This window comes from Chionomys nivalis, chromosome 3 (genome assembly GCF_950005125.1).
Source record: "Chionomys nivalis chromosome 3, mChiNiv1.1, whole genome shotgun sequence".
NCBI classification, from domain to species: domain Eukaryota; kingdom Metazoa; phylum Chordata; class Mammalia; order Rodentia; family Cricetidae; genus Chionomys; species Chionomys nivalis.
In genome coordinates, this window is record NC_080088.1 from 36,775,540 (window position 1) to 36,802,061 (window position 26,522).

A 26,522-nucleotide genomic window follows, 5' to 3' on the forward strand; every position below is an offset into this window, starting at 1 on the left:
ATCTGACCACACTGAACCTGATAGATGAGAAAGTGGGAAGTAACCTTCAATGCATGGACACAGGAGACCACTTCCTAAATATAACCCCAGTAGCACAGACAATAAGAGCATCAATAAATAAGTGGGACCTCCTGAAACTGAAAAGCTTCTGTAAAACAAACAACACAGTCAATAAGACAAAAAGGCAGCCTACTGAATGGAAAAAATTCTTCACCATTTATTTTCTTTTTTTAACTTTATTATTATTATTATTATTTATTATTATTATTAAAATTTCCACCTCCTCCCCACCTCCCATTTCCCTCCCCCATCCCCCCACTTCCCATCCCTCTCCCTCTCTAGTTCAAAGAGCAGTCAGGGTTCCCTGCCCTGTGGGAAGTCCAAGGTCCTTCCCCCTCCATCCAGGTCTAGGAAGGTGAGCATCCAAACAGACTAGGCTCCCAAAAAGCCAGTACATGCAGTAGGTTCAAAACCCAGTGCCATTGTTTTGGCTTCTCAGTCAGTACCCATTGTCCGCCACGTTCAGAGAGTCCGCTTTGATCACATGCTCCATCAGTCCCAGTTCAACTGGTCTTGATGAGTTCCCATTAGATCAGCCCCACTGTCTCAGTGGGTGGGTGAACCCCTTGTGGTCCTGACTTCCTTGCTCATGTTCTCCCTCCTTCTGCTCCTCATTTGGACCTTGGGAGCTCAGTTCAGTGCTGCAATGTGGGTCTCTGTCGCTATCTCCATCCTTCACCGGATGAAGGTTCTATGGTGATATGCAAGATATTCATCAGTATGGCAAAAGGATAGAGCCATTTCAGGCTCCCTCTCCTCAGCTGCCCAAGGAACTAACTAGGGACATCTCCTTGGACACCTGGGAATCCCTCTAGAGTCAAGTTTCTTGCCAAACTTAAAATGGCTCCCTTAATTAAGATATCTACTTCCCTGCTCCCATATCTACCCTTCCTCCATCCTAACCCTCTCATTCCCCCAAGCTCTCCCCATCCTCCCCTTCTCACTTTTCTCTCCCCATCTCCCCTTACCCCCACCCCATCCCCACCCCCAAGTTCCCAATTTTTGCCTGGCAATCTTGTTTACTTCCAATATCCAGGAGGATAACTATATGTTTTTCTTTGCGTTCTTTTTCTTATTTAGCTTCTCTGGGATCATGAATTATAGAATCAATGTCCTTAATTTATGGCTAGAATCCACTTATTAGTGAGTACATACTACATTCATCTTTTTGGGTCTGGGTTACCTCACTCAAGATAGTGTTTTCTATTTCCACCCATTTGAATTCAAAATTCACGATATCATTGTTTTTTACCACTGAGTAGTACTCTAATGCGTATATATTCCACACTTTGTTTATCCATTCTTCCATTGAGGGGCATCTAGGTTGTTTCCAGGTTCTGGCTATTTACAAATAATGCTGCTATGAACATAGTTGAACAAGTGCTTTTGTAGTATGATAGGGCATCTCTTGGTTATATTCCCAAGAGTGGTATTGCTGCTACCTGGGGTAGGTTGATCCCAAATTTCCTGAGAAACCACCACACTGATTTCCAAAGTGGTTGCACAAGTGTGCATTCTCACCAGCAATGGATGAGTGTTCCCCTTACTCCACAACCTCTCCAGAAAAGGCTATCATTGGTGTTTTTGACTTTAGCCATTCTGACAGGTGTAAGATGGTATCTCAAAGTTGTTTTGATTTGCATTTCCCTGATCGCTAAGGAGGTTGAGCATGACCTTAAGTGTCTTTTGGCCATTTGAACTTCTGCTGAGAATTCTCTGTTCAGTTCAGTGCCCCATTTTTTATTGGGTTAATTAGCATTTTAAAGTCTAGTTTCTTGAGTTCTTTATATATTTTGGAGATCAGACCTTTGTCTGTTGTATTTTCTTTTAGATGGAGTAGATCTTTACTTTCTTAGCCTTCTTTTTATCTTAGGTCCCTGGGTGACTTTATATATATTTTTTAATTTATACAAAATAATGGATTTCATTGTATCATTTTCACACTATCTGATTTTTTAATTTTTAAATAAATATTAAAATATTAATAGCTAATATCCCAAATATATCTCATTAAAATTTTAGTGTTGTCATATGTAGTATCACTCATCCTGTTCCATAAAATTAACCTTTACTAGTCTGATTTTTATTTCTCCTTTTATATGAATTTTGCTGATTGTTTTAATTTTAATTTTTTGAGAATTTCATATATGAGTTCTGTAATACTATATCATTACCACCCTTTTCCAATACCTCCTGAGTCATTCTCATTCCCTCTTGAATTTGTGACCTCTTCTATAATTATTACTTTGAAAACTTCATATACATATATAAGCTACTGAGTCCAATTGTTGTTTCCTGGGTATAGATATGTTAGGGCTGGTTGTATACTGTTGGTAAAACTACCAGACACAGAACACCTAAAGAAATCTGATGCTCCCTCCCTTGGCAACCACTGACTATCTGTAACTCTTCATCTAGCAGTTTTACATTGTGAAACTTTTTCCATCTGTGCTGCCATTTTATTGAGAATTCATAGTTGCAATATCTGTATCAAATCCAGAAGACACTACTGGGTGACAGACATCCTGATGTTCTGAATCTTACAACCTTTTATCATCCCCCAACTCCCCTGCCTTTAGGATGTTCCCTGATCCTTGAGTGTAGGGATTGTGTTATAGATGTCCCCACTTACGCTGGGACCCCACAGTCACTTATTTTCTATACTTTGCCTACTTATAGATTTCTGTAATACCCTCTGATGAGGAATAAAAAGCTGCACCTCTCTGTAGGCATAAGGGTAAGTATTTAGAACACAACTTAAGCTATATTCATTTAACAGTATAACAGTAGGGTTCTCCTCTGCAATATATAACCTCTCTAACCTTCGTAGAAGAATTTACAGTAAAAGATACAAGTTCCCGAATATTGAGTGGGCCTTAAGTCCAGCTAGGAGGTCCTTGGTTACCCATAAAATATGTGTTACTATTGCGCCATTGAAAGTATCTTGCCAGGTCTGTCATTGTTGTTGTTTGTTAGCAGTCTTCTGCTGTAAAGGACCATTGATAATGTCATCTTTAGCTACTTTCATAGCCCCTTCTAGTACGATAATAACTAGCTCCCAGGGATGAGGCTCGCAGGTTACAACCAGCTTGATTTCCCCAACTTCTGTGACAAAAGTTTGTGACATCTAAAGAAATAGTATTTGATTTTAACTTCTAGGACACAACTAAGACAATAACAATAGTCTATATAGTTTTGGAGATTCCCTTCAACTCTCATGATCAACAATTTGAAGGGAGGTATTTTGTCAAAGGATTTTTCAGCATCTAATAAGATGATCGTATGGTTTTTCTTTCACTTCACTTATATGGTGGGTTACATTGAAAGATCTTCATATTTTGAACCATCCTTGCATCTCTGTGATGGAGCCTACTTGATCATGATAGATGATTTTTTATTTTATGTGTTCTTGGATTCATTTTGCTATTTTTTAATGAGTATATTTGCATCAATATTCATCAGTGAGATTGGTCTGTAATTCTCTTTCTTAGATGAGTCTTTGGGTGATTTGTGTATCAGAGTAACCATAGCCTTATAAAAAAAAAGTTTGGCAATGGTCCCTCGTTTCCATTGTTTGAAACAATTTGAAGAGTATAGGTATTAGCTCTTCTTTGATGTTCTGATAGAATTATACACTGAAATCATCCGACCCTGGACTTTTTTTGGTTGTGGGACTTTTGATGACTGTTTCTATTTTCTTAAGGGTTGTAGATCTATTTAAATTGTTTATCTGGTCATGATTTAATTTTGGTATGTGGTACTTATCCAGAAAATTATCAATTTATTTTAAGATTTTCCAATTTTGTCAAGTAAAGGTTTTATTTTTTTCTTTTTATTATTATTATTACAAATTTTCACCTCCTCCCATTTCCTTCCCCCTCCCTCCATTCCCCCTCTCCCTCCCTCTCCAGTCCAAAGAGCAGTCAGGGTTCCCTGCCCTGTGGGAAGTCCAAGGTCCTTTCTGCTCCATCCAGGTCTAGGAAGTTGAGGATCCAAACAGACTAGGTTCCCACAAAGCCAGTACATGGAGTAGAATCAAGTACAGGTTTTAAAGTATGACCTTATGATTCTTTAGATTTCTATAGTGTCTGTTGCTAGGTCCCCCTTTTCATATCTGGTTTTCTTATTTTGGGTATTCTCTCTCTCCCTTTTGGTTAATTTGTATAAGGGTTTATATAGTTTATTGATTGTCTTGAAGAACCAGCTTTGTGTTTTATTGATTCTTTGTATGGTTTGATTTTTTGATTTTATTGATTTCAGCCCTCAATTTTATTATTTCCTGTCATCTGCTCTTCCTAGATGAGTCTGCCTCTTTTTGTTCTAGAGCTTTCAAATGTGTTAAGTTGCTCATGTGAGATTTCTCCATTTCCTTTATGTAGACTCCTAGTGCTATGAACTTTCCTCTTAGCACTGCTTTCATAGTGTCCCATAGGTTTGGGAATGTTTTGTATTCATTTTCATGGAATTCTAGGAAGTCTTTAACTTCTTTAACTTGACTCAGGAGTGATTCAGTTGAGTAATGTTCAATTTCCAAAAGTTTGTAGACTTTCTGGAATTAGTGTTGTTGAATTCTAAGTTTAAGCCGTGGTGATCTGATAAGAAACAGAGGGTTACTACAATTTTTTTGTATCTGTTAAGGTTTTCTTTTGTTACCTAATATGTGGCCAGACCTGTCCTATGGTGAGAATGGGGTGTTGAAGTCTCCCACTATTAGTGTATTGGAGTTTGTTGTGAGATTTAAGCTTTAATAATGATTCTTTTGCATACATGGGTGCTAATGTATTTGAGACATAGATATTCAGAATGGAGACTTCATCTTGATGGATTTTTCCTGTGATGAGTATGAAGTTTCCTTCTCGATCTCTTTTGATTGATTTTAGTTTGAAATCTATTTTGTTAGATATTAGGATTGCTACACCCACTTGTTTCTTAGGTTCATTTGATTGGAAATTTATTTTCCAACTCTTTACTCTGAGGTAATGTCTTTCTTTGGGTTGAGGTGTGTATACTAAAAGGATGGGTCCTGTTTTTGTATCTATTCTGTTAACTGTATTTTTTGTAGGTGAATTGAGTCCATTGATATTAAGAGATGTTAATGACCAGTGATTGTTAATTCCTGTCATCTTTTCAGTGGTAGTGTTTTTGTGTTTTCCTTCTTTGGGATTTGCTGGTATGAGTTTATCTGCTGCCTCTGTTTTCATGGGTGCCCCTAACTTACTTGGGGTGAAATTTTGCTTCTAGTACTTTCTATACGGCTGGATTTGAGTATAGGTATTGTTAAATCTGGTTTTGTGATGGAATATCTTGTTTTCTCCGATTAGAGTGATTGAAGGCTTTGCTGGGTTTAGTAGTCTGGTTTTGCGTCTGTGGACTCTTAGTTTCTGCAGCACATCTGTCTAGTACCTTCTGGATTTCAGAGTTTTTGCTAAGAATCAGGTATAATTCTGAAGGCTTGCCTTTATATGTTACTTGGCCTTTTTCCTTTGCAATTCTTAATATTCTTTCTTTATTGTGTATGTTTAGTGTTTTGATTATTAAATGGCAAGCAGATTGGGGGGGGGCTCTGCTGTCGGACAGTGGTCTTATACACTATAAAGTTTTATAAATTGTACTGGTTTAATAAAATGCTGATTGGCCAGTAGCCAGGCAGAAAGTATAGGAGGTGCAACCAGAGTAGGAGAATTCTGGGAAGAGGAAAAGTTCAGTCTGCAGTCAACACAGAGGAAGCCAGACACAGAGGAAGCAAGATGAGAATGCCTCACTGATAAGTTACCAAGCCACATGACTAACACAGAAAAGAATTATGGGCTAATTTAAGACATAAGAGTTAATAAGAAGCCTAAGCCAATAGACCAACCAGTTTATAATTAATATAGGCCTCTGTGTTCTGGATTTACATAATTAAGTACTGAATTCTTTGAAAATATACACAGATATATTCTACAAATCCTTCCCAGAGCAACACTGTTGTACTTCAATGATGTTCTGCCCCAAATACAAGCCCATACAACTTTAAATTTTCTTGTCTTCATATAAATTCTGTACATGGTAAGTAACATAGACTATGTTCATGAAAACCTTACCAAAAATTTAAAAAGAAAAAAGTTCTAAGTTTGATAGTAAACTTGATAGACTTAAGTTATGTTATATTCAGATCCATTTTAAGTTCTTCACTATAATTCTGAAATCTAGCTGCTATGTTTTACAAATCCATATCTGCTTTCTTCCCTCAATTTTGTAAGAATATAAAAAATGACTTTTAGTTTCTGATTCTACAGGCTGCCTTCTCTCACCTATAACTAAAACTACAACTTTCTAATATAAATTCAAAATTCATGATGACCACTACATCATAATATTAAGATATTAATATATACACTGAGATATTTATTAAGCATTGATAAAAATTTTAGACTTTCAATGGGGAAACTACAAAAAAATCACAGATTTATCAATAGAAAATAAACAATGACTTTTATTTTATTCAATTAGTATTTTACTATTTTTTAAAATCTACAAGTAACCCTAGCCGTTTCTTTTTGAGATTCAAGAACATGCCAAACAGTCATAGCATGGCTGATTTTCTGATTCAGAAACACATCCACACTGGATCTTAACTTTAAACTTTAGTTATAAAAATAGTCCCCCATGGACTGTCTTCTTCAAAGTCACCTATAAGTAGATTGTTTAGAACTCAGAATGCATTTTCCCACAAATATTTCTCTGAAAGATATCACATACGTCTCTAGATAGAACATAAAAGTCTTTCACAGAGTCCAGCAAAAGGACGTAGCCTTCAATAAGAAATAGAGGTGGGAGTTTTCTGTTAACATGGGAAAGGAATACTTTCCTTTCTTCTACAAAATCTTCCCTCAGCAAACTTTTCTTCAAGGTATTTCTGTCATATGGCTGTGCCTTCATGTTCATTACCCACATCCTCCAATACTAATTTCTTACTGGGGTAACATAAACCTCCCCCATTTCCTTGTGCCCCAAGGTTAGACCTTTCTCTACTTTTCCACAACCACTCTTAAGTTTATCTGACCCAGATCCAAGCTCTCATCTCCTCATTTGTAAATATCTTAGCACATGGAGTTTGAGAAACTCAAACTAGCAGGTTAATCAACAATATAATTCACATTCTTTCTGATAACTTTTCATCTTTTGCGTGGATTTGTAAGCCCAAATAGAATTTATCAGTAGAAAAATAGAAATCAAAATGAAAGAAAGGAAAGCACAAAGACTATATAGGTGAAGATATTATAGGAACAATGGTCTATAGAAGACAAAGGATAGCTCCTCTTGCTATGCTCTCACAGACTATAATCTTTTATCTCTTATGATCTAAAGGCAATCTTGTTTTCTCACAGTAGCACCTGGTAACACAGAAACAAGGGAAAAAGAAGCATACAGTTCCCAGGGTTTATATACCAGTTTTGTAAACGAATACTTTCCTTTTCTTTTTTAAATATAATAGTTTTGCTACTATGTTTAAATTATTAAATATATTCAAATAGAATTTCTTTTTATTTAATAAATTTAATTTTTGAGAACTTCATACATGAGCACTGCATCTACAATACTCATGCATCTCCCTCTCCTTCCAATTCCTCCCATGTCCCCTCCTTCCTGAATTAACGATCTTTTTAATTATTATTGTTACATGTTTTACATATGAATATATGTGTATATACATAAATGCATATGCAAATATGCACATTTGCCTGTCCAACCTATTGAGTTCATTTATTTTGCTTAGATATATATATATATCCCAGGTGAACTACTTTGGATTAAACAACCTTTGCACTCCCTATCACTATCACTTCTCTTCCCTGGAAGTGATTGATTTCTTTCCTCTCTCAGCAGCCATTGACCTTTTCTTCTAGATGTGGAACCAAGAGGGATTTTTCTTTTCAATATGGCTTGTCAACGCCTGTTGTCATCATGCCAATCTTGTTCAGGCAAACATACTGTTAAGATTTCATGGGCTCATTTTCCCTGTTTTATCTGTAGAACACTATCTAGAAGCAGATATCCTGGTCCTCTAAATTGTTACAATCTGTCTTCCCCTTTTTCCGTGATTTTCCCTGAACCTTCAGTATAGTGGTTATATAGCAAACATATCAGTTAGGACTGGGCACCACACAGTATTTGATACTTGAATACAAGGTATTTTTATCTTACTCACTCTCTACTCACTTCTTACAACTCTTCTAACCTCTGGCATCCTGGCCCCATGCCCCAAGTTCATAGTCTATTCTCTTGCTTATGTAACTCATCAAATCTGATTAATAATGCTCATATACTCATGCACCAACAGGGGCATTACAAACCTACCACCGCATGAAAAACTAATTTTCCTCTCCAAGCAGCCAACAACTGTCAATAGTTCCTTGGGTATAGGTGGAACCTTGTCAGCTCTTGCCCTATGCCTGCTAGAATGTGATCTGTGCAGGTCTTATAGAGCCAACCATACCTGCTATGAGCTCATGAGAGTAATAAACATGTTATGTCCCAAAGTCGTGTCCTGATCATCTCCACCCTCTGACTTTTATAATCTTTCAGCCCTCTGTTATTTGGTGGTCCCTGAACAGTGAAGAAAGCATGATATACATGTCCCATTTGTGTCTGAACTCTCCACAGACCCATGTTCTCTGCACCTAGACTGACTGAGAGTCTGGTTCTTAAATGCCAGCAACTGCAAAAAAAAAAAAAAAAAAAAAAAAAAAAAGGAGTTTCTCAGATGAAAAGTGAGAGCTTCCTGGATCTATGAATACAGGGTTCCTTATCAGAATGTGGTCAGATACTATGGTCATTTAGCAAAATAATAATGAGAGGGTCCCCTTAGGGTCCATGAGCTCGTTGGTCATAGGTTCTAGACAAAAATTATAGTATATGACATGAGTTTCTTAGAAACCACTTCTCATACAGCCATTTTACAATATAAGTCCAGAGTTAGAATATAATAATTTTTCAGGTTTCAGCTAAGCCTTCTAATTGTAATTATGGTTTGGTTTTATATAACATCTTCAATTTTTATTATTTAAGGTTGTTTCCTGTAAGTACACAATATACTTTGAACACATTCCCCCTAGCTTTCACATACTCTTTCCCTTCTCATCTCTCCCCCTCCAACTAGACAGTTTTGCTTCTACTTTCATATCTGTTTATGTATAACTTTATGTAACTATATATAATCTAGGACCAACAAATAGCAGAAAATATGTGAATTTGTCTTTCTGGGACTGTCTTAATTTAGTTACTATGATGATCCATTTTGTGGCATACAGAATAACTTCATTCTTTAAAACTGAAAGAAAATTCCACTGTGTACGTTTTAAAAGGTTGTAAGCATTTCATATAACCTATAGTAGGTAAACAAAAAAGATACTCTAACATACACATGAAACAAACTTTAGTAACTTCTCGTTAGACATTAAGGCACTGTCATTATCCAATAATGCTTATTGCACCATGTGTGTAATTTATTCATCATAGGAAACCAAGGTCTAGTGCTGAGAATTGGATCCCCTATAAATATGCGTTCAATGAATGATGAATAATTTTAGTATTCTGCTCAAGAGGACTGACTTGTCATCGACTAGGTAATGTTATCATTCATAGTTAACCTTTACAGGTCAAGAATCACTAGACTGATATACTTTTTGTAGAGTACTGTGCCTTTTTGAGCAACAACTGAAGAACATTGATTTATATTATGGTACTCAGATTTTTTTTGCAGTTTCTAAGTATATTTTGTTGGTAGTCCCAATATAACCAAGATTATAACCAAGATTCTTCAATAATAACCCCCCAAAATATATAACAGAAATAGTATATGATATTTGTCCCCCCTTTTCTAGCTCTGTAGCAGAAATGCAAAGATCTCTTATTTATAGTCAAAGGATCTTGCTTTTAAAAGTGGAAATAGCTCCGAGTGTTATAAGCATTTCTAAGCCTGTTCATATATGACATTTTTGGGGAAAATCCTAGCAAATATATTTTTCTTTGAAAAAATAGTTCAAGAAATGTATCTTACTGCTTACCAAAGATTTAAATGGCTTCTCTCTAAGAGAAAAATGCATTCAACAGTTTAATTCAGTGGGTATTTCTAGAGGACTTATCACTTGCCAGTCCTGGGATAGACCCTTAGAATGTAAGGATGAACATGACAAGGTAGATTCAGTCCTATAAAAAGAAATGACTTTCCAAGATCAGTGCTCTCTTCTGTTTGGTTAATCACAGGCTTTGGCAGGCAGCTTCTAAAATTAATCTTGAACTTCATTCAAGCCAATATCTTCCTCTTGGCTTATCCTATTAATTTCTAAACTTATCTCTCTGCTTCTACTGTCCACATGAAAATAAGAATGTAACATTCTTCACTTACTATGAAATAATTCCCCAACTTCTCCTAATATTTTGAAAAAAAAACATTTAACTATGATGAGTTTCGTGACTCTCCTTCCTTGACTTTACCTTCTCAACCTTCTCAGGTTTACTCTCCCCATGTAGCAAATTCCAGCTTCCCTGATTTTCCCTTCTCTTGCCTAACTAACACATCTTTAATATGAACCATTGGTATGTGCTGAGAACTATTCACAGTTTCCATTATAATATGCTTTTCTGGACCATTCTCATATTTGTTTTAGTGTCATTCTTTGAAAGTATCTCACTTATTTTTACTGTTTTACTTTTGTCTCTCAAGTACAGCACCTTTCTTGGTTTTGGGTTTTCATGCTGACCTCTATCAACCCAGCAATCATTGCCCCACAGTAGAACTTTGATGAGTACTGTCCCAGGGCATGTAATTATACAAAACACCACTTAGAAGATAAAACTCATCATGAAAAGCTCAGGTGAAGAAAAACCAGGTCAGTAACCCATGAGGAGGGACTTATAAGGCCAGCATATTAGCTGTTACCAGTTTTAGAAGTGAAGTGAATGGACAAAAAGATAAAGCAAAAGAAGCACAAGGGACTAAAGATGTAAAGGAGAGTCATAATTTCAATTTCATGATGGCAACATTACATATTGTTCTACCACTAAAGATCACTGTCTGAAAAGTGTTAGGCAATGACAGTAACAGTATAAGATTTTGGTTTTCGTAGGACTTGCACATGTTTATCAAAAAGTAAAACTCAACAATCATATCATGACTTTGGACACCATGATATTCTAATCCAATATTTGTTCTGAGTTTAGGTCAGCTACCTCAACTCTTAAGAATGTACTTTGAAAAGCTTAATGTGTCTGTGGGTGCAACTCACAGAGAAAGGCCTTGAGCACCATTAAAACAGCTGGAGTTACTGCAGAGATGATGTGACATGCCAGTGACAGCTTAGATCTAGAGGATGCTGTGCCCCCGGGAATGAGGGAGGGTGTGATGGAGCTCTCTGCAGCGTTCAGAATAGTAGTCATTATTATGTATAGCTCTCAGAAAACCCTTCCAATCAGGCTCACCCTTCCTGTCAGTTAGAGGATAAATTCCCTGTTTCTCAGCAGTGAGGTTGAGAAAGCAAAGAAAGAACAGTGTAAAAACAAACAAAATTCTAGCTACTAAGTTCCAAATGCATTGTGTAAATATGTCACCTTCTCTTGCCTTCATTTGGATCTGCCTTTCGGGGAAGAAACCATATGTCATATAAAAAAATCACACTTTTGTTTTGATTAATCTCCAGTAGGAAGCCCAAAGATATTAAATTTCACCATTCTCACATTTTTCTCCACCCCTCGTAAACAATTCAATCGGATTTGAATTAATATTTATCAAGCACTACGCTGTGGATAGTCGCAAGGTGAATGTTGTTACAGAAGACAGAAGTGCTATATAAAAGGGGTAAGACTCTGGCCCAGTCTTAAGAAAACAACCTATTTTATACAAAACAATAGGAATGTCATAACAGTAGCAATCAGTACACCCCGAGATGCTAAAAAAGTTTGTTTAAATTCTGTCACTCGTTATTAACCACATACCATACACAAGCAAGCCAAGTCCTGAACAGAATTGGTAAAAGTGATGTTGTCAATGAGTAGAAAAGGGGATATAGATTTTTTTGTTTGAAGGACACAATTACATTGTTTCTGGAGAAAAATATAGCATAGTACCTCATTTGTGAATAAATGAGGCTATTTTTCTTAGACTGACATAGAATAGAATAGACTTTGTTGAGTTGTCTGGAATGTTCTTGTTTGCTATGTTTTAGTTTAATAGTCTCAGAGATCATTTACAGCATATTTTCTTATGCTAAGTAGTACTGCCCAAACTATTCAAGGCTAGGTGAAGATGAGGCTAGCTCTCTTTCTGACAATCCTAATAAATATGAATGCATGCTCTCTAATTAAGGGCTTATTAAACTTTTATAACTCACAATTCCTTTTACCAAGAAACTTTTATATAACTTTAGGCAGGTATGTACATAAAAAAATATCTGTGTAGAAATCAACCAATTACTGGTAACAAATCATTTACTAGTAAGAAATTGTTTATTTAAATCAATTTCTTTGTATATACATGATTTCATTATCTTTTAAAAACAAGTGGAAATATTTTCACTTATGGGAAGGATGTGGTTATCTACTCATAAGGAATAAAATCTTGGGGGCTGGAGTCATAGCTCAGTAGTATACGGTCCTTGCTCTTGCAGAGGTTCTCAGCTCAGTTCCTAGTACCCACATGGCTACACAATCATTAATAACTCCAGTTTTTAGGACATTTCAACCCTTTTCTAACCTCCAAAGCAGCCGGCATGCACATGGCACACGCTTATACATGCAGGCAAAGCACTCATACACATAAAATAAGTATATTTTAAAAATAATTAGCTGTTGGTGGTAGGGTGTCAGATCAGAGGATAAGGTTCTTGCAGAACTAGTGTAATGAAATAAGTTTGAGTCCCCAGAACCCAACCAAAGCCAGATGACGTAGTTTCTGTACTCATAGGGCTCCTCTGACAAGATGGGAGGCAGAGGAAAAAAAAAGAGCATCTTCAGATGCTCACAGACCAGACAACCTGGTGATTACTGACATAACAAGATATCCTGCCTCCAGTAAGGTGGAAGGGAAATCCCTGAGTTGTCCTCTGTTGTACACAAGGCGTGTCCATGCCTGTGCCCACACACTCGTCATGCACGTACATATGTATACATAATACATACATATTATTTTAAAATAATTAAATATTTTTTTAAAATTTGAAAATGCATTTTAAAATAATTGAATTGATGCTGAATACTTGAAAATATGGAACACAGAGCATCATTAATGGCTTCCATAGTTCATCAATATTTTTATTCAGAACTATCAATACTGAGAGTGTTACTTTGCATAAATATGTAATACAAAATAGCAGTACATTTAGCAACTGTAGCATGAATAATAAATACTCAGAAACAGTACCCAGAGTTCAAGCTAATGATTAGAAAAGCAAAACATTTAACCCACTAGAGAAATCTTACATCTGCCAAGACTGGGCAACTGCATACAGAGTCCTGAATGTCTGTCTTCTCCCATTTTATATTCCCCTTTAGTGCTGGGATTAAAGACATGTGACTCCCTAGTACTGAGATTTAGGGTGTGAGCCACCATTACCTGGATCTGTTTCTTCATTGGTCTTGTGTAGTTCAGGGTGGCCTTCAACTCACAGAGATGCATCTTCCTCTGTCTACTGAATCCTGGTATTAAAGGTGTGTACTACCACTGTCTGGCTTCTAGTGGCTTAGTTTTGCCCTCTGATTTTAAGGCAAGCTTTATTTATTTTATTTATTTATTTATTTGATTTTCGAGACAGGGTTTCTCTGTAGCTTTTTTGGTTCCTGTCCTGGAACTAGCTCTTGTAGACCAGGCTGGCCTTGAACTCCCAGAGATCCACCTGCCTCTGCCTCCCCAGTGCTGGGATTAAAGGCGTGCGCCACCACTGCCCAGCAAGCTTTATTTATTAAAACATAAATAAAATACTACTATTAGCATGCTTTCAGATATTATTAGAAATTCTGTACTAATTTCAAACTAGTATTGATTAAATAATATTTTTATGAATCTCACCTTAGCTCCTCAAATTAGAAATTTTTGTTTGTTTGTTTGTTTTGTTTTGTTTTTTTCGAGACAGGGTTTCTCTGTTGCTTTGGTGCCCGTCCCGGAACTAGCTCTTGTAGACCAGGCTGGCCTCGAACTCCCAGAGATCTGCCTGCCTCTGCCTCCTGAGTGCTGGGATTAAAGGCATGCGCCATCACCGCCCGGCAAATTAGAAAATTTTTAACTCAACCATCCTAATACAAATATACCAATGTGATACTTATGTGCTGAAAAGTTATGCAAGAAAATTATTTCTTTGTTTTCCGTGATTAAAGCATTATATTTACATAACACCAGGAATCTTTACATGTTCAGTAAAAACACTGCAATTTATAACATGTGAGTCTGGTATCTGAGCTGATGTATTTCAAACAGTATCCCTTGGTACTGCATGGCGTGCACACCGCAAAATGACAGCATACGTACTGTAAATTACACATGTGTGTTCAGAGCCAGTACAGCAGTGAAATCTCAACAGTACAACATGAGCAAACACTACTGGAAATGACTGGATTTGTCACACAATTGTTTTAAATTAATTTTTGGTCACTGCATAGTCTTAAGCCTTTTACTATTATCAGATATTGCTGAACCCACACCCAATCACATGATTCCATGTAGAGTTGGGTCTCATAGTTTAGAAAGTTCTACTGTGTAGTGTTTATAAATACTAACTCCACCAGTACATGTTGGTGATAAAAACTACACTTAGATCCCACAGGGTTTTTTTTTTTTGGAGGGGGGCATTAAATGGAAAGTACCCATATCACTGCTTTATAGTGATTTATAGATGGGTACATTTTCCCCCAGGCCAGTATGGGGGCAATTAAGATATGCATACCACAAATAATATTCAATTACTTTTGGAGTTTACCTTTCACCTGCATGATATTTTATGAGCAATGGTTGGATGGATGGATGGATAGATGGATGGATGGATGGATGGATGGATGGATGGATGGATGGATGGATGGACGGACGGACGAATGGATGATGAGTTAAGGAGACTGAAAGATGTAGAAATTGTCACAGGCAGCTGATCAGGGTAATAGATTAGCAAAAGAAGATTTGCATTAAAAAAAAAAACTACCACATTAGGGTAAGCTCCTAGATTGAATGCCCTACATGCTGGGATTTCTGGCACTTTGGAGGCTAATGTTTTTCCCCAGAGTTTCCTATCTTGAGAATAACCATGGCTGCAGAAAGTTGTATACTCGAAGGCCATTAGACTTTCCTGGGTCAATATGAATGGGTAATTGATTATTGTAAATACACAAGCCCCAAACCCACCCCTAAAGGCCTATTTTTTTTAATGCAGTGTCCTTTAATGTCCCCCATGTCCAGTCTTGCTTTTAGTCTGTCTCACAGAGGTCTAATCAACAACAAGATTTAGGGAAACTAATGCTTCTCTGCAATACCAAGGACGATGCAGATTTCTCTGCCTGTGGCAGAGAAGAACTTAATAATAACAATCTATTTTTACTTGAATGTTACTGTCTTGATTCATATTAGATTCCTGAACATTTTACCTATTAGAATTTGATAACATTCACAAAAATACAGACCTAGTGATAAAAAAGCAGATAAATGCCATGTTGTTCTTATGAAAATGATTTAGATTTTATGGACTCAGAAAGATTTCTTGGCCAAATGAATAAGAAATGATAATGAACCTTGTGTGGTCTCTGAAACAACATGAACAAAGTAGTTCAGATTGCTTTAACATACCAGCATCTCAGTTTTTAGACAACAGTGCTTACCACTGGTAGAACACAAATTGCCATGCAACTGACAGGAAAGCAGTTAATCAAAGTATCTCCAAGTGTTGACAACAGCATTAAAATAAACCATTAAAATCTCACACACCCAATCACTAAAACATGGGAGTAACTCAAATATTCACCAACCTTAAATGAATGCAAAATGAATAAAATATAACAATACAGAGATAAAACTCTGATACATGTTACTATGAGAATGAGTCTCAGAAACATTAGGCTATAACCTGAAAGAAGATAGTCCTAAAAAGCTGCATATTTCTGCTTAGGAAATATTAAGAGTAGGTAAAGACCCATTGTGGTAGAAAGTAGGTTTGTAGCTGCTTAGCATAGTAGGATTATTGAGCATAGCAGGGTGAAATGGTCCATAAGAAGTTCTCTTGGGGGTAATGAAAAATATTCTTAAGTTCTATTAGGTTGTGTGCTTCAAAAGGATAAATGTTTTGCTATGGGAATTCTGTGTTACTAAAGCTGTGGAAAAGAATGTGATGCAATGTTTGGTGAAGATATGATAATGACACTTTAAAAGGCATTTGGCGGAATGTAAACCAATGCAGTCATTTGAAACCCAGTATGGATAATCTTCAGAAAACTAAAATTAGAACTGCCATATAACCCACTCATGGGTTACAACCTGAAGTACTCTAAGGCAGCATAAAATGGAGACACCCACATGGACCTTCATCCCAGCACTCTTCACAGCACGCCCATCCTAAAGACAGCACAGGAGCCCACGGATGAATGCACAGAAGCAAAAACATGGTGTATATAAATAAGGTTCTATTCTTCGGCCATCAAGCAAGAATGGAACCAATGCAATTATTCCAGAATATGGGTGGAATTGAAGATTATCATACTAAACAAAATTAGCTACTATCAGGATGAGGAAGATGGTTCAGTCAGTAAAATGCCTACATTAAGTATCTTAGGTTGTAATCCCAGCACCCATATAAAGGGCAAGGTACAGCAATACACACCTGCAAACCTAAAGCTACAGAAGCAGAGCTGGGAGATGGCTCATTGGCCTGTCAATGAAATTGAATCAGTAAGTTGCAGGTTCAGTGAGTACCTTGACCTCAAGAAAAAAAAAAGAAATTTAAAAATACAAACAGCAATAGAAAATACCAAATATCAACGTTGCATACACATGTGAAGACATACACACACACAATGACCAGTCTTAGAAACATAATATTTTCTTTCAGATATAAAATTTAAGTAATAGAAGCAAAATGAACAAAAAACACGGTATCATTAAAATAGGAGTGAATCTATAGAAATTGATAGGGTACCAGTAATCAGAAGGAAAGCAAGTGATATGCATAAATCATAGGATGTGATTTTTCAACAAAATAGCTTGTATATGTGCATGTGGATGTAAAGGCCATAATGAAGCTCACTTATAGTGAGAAGGGCGCCGCTTGTTGGTTCCTGGCTGCTTGGCTATCTTAGACCTGAAATAATCACAATAATAAAAGCAACACAGAGACAGAAGGACCTCCCATACCACTCACTACTTTTTTTACAGTTCATATTTGCTAATAAAAAGAGTCATACTTTTTGAATTTTATTCTTTGTGGCATCCTCAAGATAGATTGGAAGCCACATTTCCACATGGCTTTGGATACCTGTTTGCTTTAATGTAAATAGGTATTTAGAGTAACAATATATTTTTCAGGAAACAGAATTTTCTGATTCACTGTAGTTATAAAATTTTAAGTGATAACAACAGAGATTCATTAACTATTAGCAATTATTAAAGCAATCCAGGAGGTGGTTGTGTATTTTTAACCGAGTCTCATGTAAACTCTGGGTTGGATCACTCCACTTGTAACAAAGAAGGGAGGGAGGTCTTCTTTAATTCCTCATGGTTCATGAACTCCTGCTACTTAACACTTCTGGCTGACATTAACTACGATCTGGAGGAACTTTACTTTCTGAGAAAGAATTACTTTTAAGTGTAGGATAATCCTTTCCAGAAAAATAGAATTTATGTTTTCATTTCTCAACTTTTGAGATTGCTAATAGAAGAGAGGTTGGTAGAACACATGATAGAAGACGCCGATTCCATCTAACAGTGGACCGTCTATGAAGATGGATTGGGAACATAGAGGGCTAATAACACCAAGCATTTTCTTTGCTGGGTTATCTCTTATACATTAATTATACAGAAGAACCCACTTTAATGGACACACTTGTTGTGAGGAACTTTCTTTTAAGATAAACTTCCTTTCTCTACTCTGCATTTGACTTTGGAGGTATAATGTGAGATATTAGGGAGACATAAAATGATATGATAAGGCCAAATTTGCACCATTGGTATGTAAGCTTATTCTTCTGAATAACCAATGGGACAGCATTGAGGAGGAGGCTATCTCACTGGGAGAAATTTAGTGGGTTTCATCACCCTTGTATCTAAGCTAGACTGTGATTTTTATCAAATATTCATGACAAACAGCTTGTACAGAAAAATTTAAATGTCCTCGTATGTGTTTGTATTATATATGACAATATACCCTTAATGTATATACATATATATATATATGTCCACTTTTAATATCACTCATTAATTTGGCCTGGTGTATAAAAATGACTTGAATCTTTTATGCTTCTCTGTAACTCTTTGATGACAACAGTCTCCAAACAGTTAGTATGTTATATGCATTATTTTTACCTGTATTTGCATCTGACATCGAGACAATTATCTGCATATGACTTTGTTGTACTTGCATTTTGCACACAATATTGTCAGACTGCTTTCTTTACTCTTTTATACATTATGCATTGTTTTTAACTCTAGGTGAGAGGATAAGACGCTATGTGTTGATTGTTATGTAACACTACCCTGCCTGACTTATTAGTCACATTGTGGTATTTAGTGTAATTCTTCTAGCCAAGAGCTAAAATACCTTCTTTCCAGTCAATTGCTAGTACTTTTTTTTTAATATTTGTCCAATATACTTGAAAAAAATCTAGTTATTTTTGTTTACTTGTGTTTTTCTATTTTGTCTGCAGCTTTCCTAAACCCATTTCTTGTTTAATATATCTTTGTTTTTTCTGAATGACCTAGCGTGATTGCCATTGTCCACAGTATTTCTAGTTACCACATGAGTTTCTCCCAATCGCAGGTTTTGCTTCTTTTCTGCCTGCTTGTGCAGCCCCAGAAAAGTTTATAACTATGGAAGGCCCATTGTGTATTCTCTGCAGCCTTTTCTCTCATACCATTTTACTTCAGTTTGTTCTTGTTTAAAAAGAAGAAAAGTCTTTGACATCATTTTCTCTGGAGGTCGACTTGACTGGCTGCCCTCTATCCATGTTTCGTTCTTCATCACCACTAGTTAGCTTTTATTCCTCTTTTAAATGTCAGACAAGGGTCTTGCATTGTGTTAGGAAGACAAGTAACTGTCAGTAGAATTGATGCATACCTTCAAAAGATTCTGAACAATAAATCCATGGTTTACACAGGTGGTGGTGGCACATGCCTTTAATCTCAGCACTCAGGAGACAGAGGCAGGTGAATCTCTATGAGTTCGAGGCCAGCCTAGTCTATAAAGCAGGTACCAGGACAGGCTCCAGAGAAACCCTGTCTCAAAAAAAAAACCCATATATACATATTCATATATAAATATATATATACATATATATAGTCATGGCTTAATTTACTGCATATACACATGAACATTGTATTAATATCAGTCAACTAACAGGTATAATTCTCTCACAGAAACATGATGGTCACTTCACTGTCATCCAGTTGGTCGGCATGCTGCGGGGCATCGCATCAGGCATGAAGTATCTTTCTGATATGGGATATGTTCATCGAGACCTAGCAGCCAAGAATATATTGGTGAACAGCAACTTAGTGTGCAAAGTCTCTGATTTCGGTCTCTCCCGAGTACTGGAGGATGATCCGGAAGCGGCTTATACAACAACTGTGAGTTCCATGCCCTGTCCAATCACCATGCTTATTTTTAGTTCACTAACACTATTATAATAATTGTTTGTGTTTCCCCACTCTCGTGTTTTCACTTTTTACTTTTTCTAAGTTATGTGCTACTTAATTAGAAGGATTTGTTATGTTTGAAGGCTCGGAATGTTGTTAGAGGCAGGTTGAAGGGGGAGAGTAACAAAAGAGACGCCTTGATTGGGGTGCTTTTCGGGATTGGGGGAAACCTGGTACCAGGGAGATTTCCAGGAGCCCACAAAGAATACCCCTAACTTCCTTAATGCTATCAACAATACTCTATCCAATAACTTAACTCTGAGAGTCTTGCAGAAGAAAAAAAAAAGGGGGGGGGATTGCATGAGCCATGGGGGGTGGGGTAAGGATGGGGGGACAAACAGAGCTCATGGGCCCAGGACTCACAGTTACGGAGCCTGCATGGGACTGACCTAGGCCCCCTGCATGCGTGTGACAATCCTGTAGCTTGGTCTCCTGGTAAGGCTTCTAACAATGAAAGCAAGACCTCTCCCTGGCACTTAGCTGGCTTTTCATAACATGTTCCCCATGCTGGATTGCCCAATGCTAACTTGATGTAGAGGGAGAAGCTAGGTCCTGACTCGATCTGATGTGCCATGGTTTATGCAAGCCCATGGGAGGCCTTTCTCTTTCTGAATGGAGATGGAGAAAAGCCTATGGGGAGAGGGGTAGATGGGAAAGAGGAGGGGACTGGAGGGAAGGAGGGAGGGAAAACTGGTCTGTAGAATAAATGAAAAAAGTGTTATTTTAAAAATAATTAAAAAGAGCTCTGAAAAAAAGTATATAATGTCACATTCACCATGAATATCTTAAATATTTCTGAATGCTCCAAGCCAATCCACTGGATTCATCTCCTTGGATACTGTTTTGAAGAATTTAATCTTACCATCTTTATTGAAGTATGTTAAAGCTGTTGGTTTTTAATTGTGACTGTCATCACTTGTTTATTAAAATTCTCACAACTGCTTCACTTGAGATTTAAATCAGCTTCAGTGAAAAAGCAAGTCTATAAAGCTATTCAAAACATATTTACTCTTTCTCCCTTCTTAACATTGCAAATAATTTTTGAATGGTAACCTATTAATTAATTCTCCTTTATTTCATTTTCTATTCAGTATTTTGAAATTTCAAATTTGAGGTAGATGGAAGTTTGATATCTTAATAAAAATTGTGCCCTTATGATTTTTGGAATGTTCTATGATAATTTGTCAGCATTTTCTCAGTTTTAATATAAAATAGAGTTCTATAGAAAATAGATTAATCTCCAAGTCTGACATATTAGGTACAGGCATTCATTGATCTTTTAGTTTAACCAAAAACTTTTTAAAAATAAAAATTCATAGAACTTGGAAATACAATAGTCATTTTAGAAAAAAGTGTATTTTAAACTCCATTTTCTATTTAGAAAATACTGTAGCTATTTTTACTTTTCTAACTTTTATTTTCTTTCTTCATTGTTGTTGTTTATTTACATTTTTGTTTTAAAGTTTCCCCTGTCTCTCCTCCTTTCAATCCCAGTCCTATCTCCCCTCTATTCCCCCAATGCCACCATCCACTTCTCCTCCACTGTTTCTGTTCAAATACAGACTGGTCTTCCATGGAGATCAGTAGGGTATATCAAGCTGCAGTAAGACTGGGTTCCTCCTTTTTTATTAATTCTGGATGAGGCAATGCAATAGGAGGAATGGATCCCAAAAGCAGGAATCAGAGTCGGAGACTCTCAGTTAGTAGTGTAACATAAATGCAGAGAAGTCAGTCCCATGCAGGTTCCCTGGTTGTCATTTAAGTCACTGTGACCCCTTAAAAGTCCATGTTAGTTGGTTCTGTGGGTTTTCTCGTGGTGCCCTTAACCCCTTTAGCTTCCTACAATCCTCCCTCATCCATAAGATTCTCCAAGCTCGGCCTAATGTTGGGCTGTGGGTCTCTGTATCTATTCCAATCAGTTGCAGTTGCCTCTCTGTCGGCAGCTGGACTAGACATCTATCTGTGAGCATAGCAGAATATCCTTAGGAATCATTTCAACATTTTTTTTCTTTGCCAGTCATGTTTGGTTCTATCTAAGTTCTCTAGGGGATCCCACTTCTGGTTCCTAGTCCTTGGGGTGAGCTCCCCAGGGTATGGGTCTCCAGAAGGGCTCATTATCAGTTGGTCACTCCTATATTTTCTGTGCTATGTTTACCCGGCACATCTTGTAGGCGGGATAAATTGTAAATCAAAGAGTATGTGGTTGGTCTCGTGTCCCAGTCTCTCCTCTGGAACGCTTGCCTGGTTACAGAAAAAGGACAGTTCAGTCTCTGTATCCACCTGATTGCTCTTTGGGCTGAGGAGGGAGGAAGACTTGATTGGGGGGGGGGGGATGGGAGGTGGTGGCAGGGAAGAGGCAGAAATCTTTAATAATTAAATAAATTAAAAAAAGAAATATTTTCTAACGCGAGCCCTCTGTTGATGCAAAAATCCCAATCAAGCCAAATCACAAAAAGCAAAATTAAAAGATATCCAGGTTTAATAGGACTCCTGCACTCTCAGGAGGCCCCAGGGAGCAGTTTAAATAGATTGGGGGAATGGTCCTGACCGCCACTGGTGAGGGGGTCAAGGTTTGGCAGACACCTTGCCCCTCCTCAGAGGGGGAAAGGGTCAAGATTGGCAGGCACAGGGGCAGGGTCTCCAAAGATGGAGGCCAGAGACTGGGATTTACAATCCTGTATTTCTAGGAGTCTTAGCTAGGGCCACCCTCGTAGGTTCCTGGAAGTTCCCATTGCTTTAGGTTTCTAGCTCATCCCAGAGATGTCCCCAGATTTTGGTTGTCTCTCCCAGTACTCTCTGTCCATCCTTTCCTCGACATCATCCCTCCTGTTCCCATCTCCATTGCCCCTTCCAGCCTCTCTCCATGTCCACTGGCAAAGTCCATTCTATTTCCCCTTCACAATAAGATTCATGAGCCCCACCCCTTTGAGCCCTAGTTATTACTGAGCTTCTCTGGGTCAATGGGAAGATGGAAGGAAGGAAGGAAGGAAGGAAGGAAGGAAGGAAGGAAGGAAGGAAGGAGGGAGGGAGGGAGGGAGGGAGGGAGGGAGGGAGGGAGGGAGGGAGGGAGGGAGGGAGGGAGGGAGGGAGGGAGGGAAAGGAGAAAGGAGGGAGGGAGGGAGAAGGAGAATAAAGGAAAGAAAATGAAGTATAATATAAAATGTTGTTAATTTGATTACCTCCCTTTATAATGGGCATGGAATTCAATACTAAAATAATGAGGCCAATTCTTTTAAAGTTAGTCTTGTGCGTCCCATAAATTTGATACATTTAGTGTTGTTATGGGAGTCTAAACAGGAAACACAGTGATAACAAAGATTAGTACCCTAAACAAGGCTTTATAAACTGGCAAAGACAGTATCATGACATAAAAATATATAGACAGACTGTCTTAAGGTTTCTCTTGCCATGAAGAGACACCATGACGGTGGCAACTCTTACAAAGAAAAAATATTTAATTGAGGGGCCTCACGCTTTCAGAGGTTTAATCCATTACTATCATAGTGTGACATGGTGGCGTGCAGGCAGACATGGTGCGTGAGAGGGAGCTGAGAGTCCTACATCTTGACCCGAAGGCAACAGGAAGTGGTCTGTCTTCCACACTAGGCATTAAATGAATATAGGACACTTCAAAACCCACCCCCACAATGATACACTTCCTCCAATAAGGCCACACCTACTCCAATGAAGCCACACCTGCTAATAGTGCCACTCCCCTTGGGGAATGCTGTCTTCCAAATCACTACACACACTTTTGGATGAAAGACATTTCCGATAAGGAAAGAAAATGGGAAAACAAAAAAGCATTTAAATGTAAATGTGTGGACAGACAGGTGGGCAGAAGTATGGACAGTTTAAAATGGAGTCCAGGAGAAGTAATGGGGGAGTCACATTCTTCAACAATAATTAAGGTTCTTGAATGGAACTCCAAGGAATTTGAAGATTTTTCTATAGCAACTAAGAAAAAGCCACTGATTTTCACAAATACAAGAATAAAAAAGCTGATTCATGCTGTAGATGTTGCTGACAAGAACAAAGAAGGAAATGAAGGGTTAAAGGATAAGAGAAATTAGTAGTAGAATTTCCATGTAGGCATTATTGCTACAGACTCAAAGGCGCATATAAGTTTAATTAAAGTAATGGCAGCTAGAATAAAAAGGAAAAGAAAGGATTGAAATCATTATGACCATATAATTTTCAAGATTCAATAATTAATTGGGCATGGATAATATAGAAAAGAAGGAATTAAAAAGGGCATTATTAGAAGTAGACTTACAGCTAGTCATTGAGAGGCATTATTAATCATACATAGACCCGAATTAAAGATGCCCTAGATGCCAGTGTTCCACCACTATAAATTAGATTTTGTTTTCTTTTTCTGTCAATATTGCCTCACTATTTTTAAATGTTTTTATAATGTACATAAGAAGGGGATTAGAACAAAAACAGATCTATAAGATATTTAAAAATAGGAAGGCACCATGGTCAAAAACCTGTGTATAGCTTTGACTTAATTTCCAGACAAAAGTTCTTTCTAACTATACACTACACCAATTCTAGTTCTTCCTAATCAAATGGAGACCAAATAAATGTTTCTAAAATAAATTTAAAAAGTAAAAAAACATATTACAATAAAATCAATGAGAATTTACTAAATACAGCATAGACATGGAGAATCCAGTGCTGAACTAGTCCACAGGCATTCAGTCCATGGCACTGAACTAGTCCACAGGCATCCAGAAAGTAGAATGTCTATGCGATCCAGAATGACCACACCAGAAAGAGAAGTGAGCAAAGAAGTTACCTTACCATAAATGAACAAATTCTTTAGAGCCCTATTTAAAATCAGTATGCCTATAATATATGTCAATATTTCTGCATTATAAAATTCAATAATGTAGGTTAAAGGATGAGTTTTATAATTAAATGTAACTAGACATTCTCATGTTTGTTCCTATGCTTACATGTTTGTTAGTCCTGATTCAGATCTAAGGTGTATTCATTTAATCTGCACTCAACACCATTTACTATGGAACTACCATATTAGGGTCTCTTTAACGAACCAACTGTGGAGTGGGTTCAGATTACACCTTTCTCTGTAGAAAATAACAAAGCTTGTTATACTATGCCCAGTCTCCAAATATGAAAGTACACATGTTACTTATACCCTTTGAATCCTGAACTAGTGTATAATCTAATTTATATAATATATATATATTAGTGTATACATCTAATTTATAATATATATATATATATAGTTGTCTAGTCGAGAAATACAAGGCATGCACACATATCATAAGTAGGTTTGTGGTTTACAAATATGTAGCAGGGCACAAAAGTTCCAATTCATTGTGTGGGATATAGAAAACCTCCCAGGATAGATAGAATCTTGACTGAACAGGCCCTCCTTTATTGCCACTAGGAAATATGGAAAAGTAGGCAAGTCCAGGTTATATACCTTAGGGTACCTGATTTAGTAGCCAAAGCTTTCATGGAAATCATTCATCCAAGGAAGAGAGAAACAACACTCAGGCTTTCTGAGAATTCCTCCCCCAGATCTAAATAACACATTCCTTGAAGTTCCTACATTACTAGAAGAAGTAGGCCTGCTCATGTTGTTTGAGACAATATCTCTCTATCAGGGTACTTACATTCCCAGAACTTTCTACTGTGATTCTTCAGAACTAAAAGCAAGAAGAGGAGGTAAGTCGATGATTGCAATACACTCCAGAAAACTATCTCCACTAGTCACAAAGCCTGACGGTGAGAACACATGCAAAGCTATATGGAGACAGAGCCAAGAATAACCAACTGCAGCATATAATAGGACTCATATCTCTGAAGACATAAAGAGTGGACAGTGCAGCTTAAAAGGAACTACAGTAATAGCAGCTGCTTCTGTAAAGCACTTAAACCCTGGACTAAAATACATCAAGCCTCTCCTAAGGGACCTTGGGACCTGGTAATGAAAGTGAAACCAAGAAATGTGCAATGTAGGCCAAAGAGGGAAGGGAATAAATTGTAAAAATAGTGTCTTGACAAGAACTAAGCTCGTGCTTTTTGGTGCCAATTCTGTGAAAAAAATCACATTCTTAGAAGAGTTAGTGATTATGACCCTTACCCAACAATGCACATGAAATTATCATTTTTGAATAGTTAATCTACTTAGAAATTATTGACCCTTTGGTTTCTTTTTTCATTTGATAAATGGTGTACTGTCTGGCTAAAATTTAAGAGCTGAAAAAATCTCTTCCATTTCTAAATCTGACACATATTCACATGGACAACTACTTTATAACTAGTCCAAAAAAGGTACCCTAACTCATTTGAATATTGCTAGGCAACCACATCTTATATTGAAAATGCTAAGCTTCCTTGCTTTCACATATGGAAATAAGGTCCTATTTACCTTATAAAGAACATTAAAAGATATATTTTGGCTCGTATTAATATGTTGTAAGAGAATTTTATTTAAAATATAGTTGTGGTGTCAATTTTAATTTGATTAAAGCAACATGTAAGAATAAATATATAATGCCTAGAAAAATTTTATGGTTTCTTGATTGCCATTTTTCATTTTATCTGAGGCAAATTTTTGTTTTTGTTT

The 26,522-nt window shown here is 37.0% G+C and overlaps 1 protein-coding gene across 2 annotated transcripts in view; it reads left to right on the forward strand.

Annotated features, from left to right (window-relative positions):
* Epha6 (EPH receptor A6) overlaps positions 1-26,522 on the forward strand; it is an 879,442-nt gene that overhangs the window by 727,285 nt on the left and 125,635 nt on the right. For both annotated transcript variants that reach the window (XM_057763562.1, XM_057763563.1), the window contains one exon: positions 19,637-19,846. In XM_057763562.1, the coding sequence (XP_057619545.1) occupies positions 19,637-19,846 (210 nt within the window). The remainder of the gene's footprint in view (positions 1-19,636; positions 19,847-26,522) is intronic.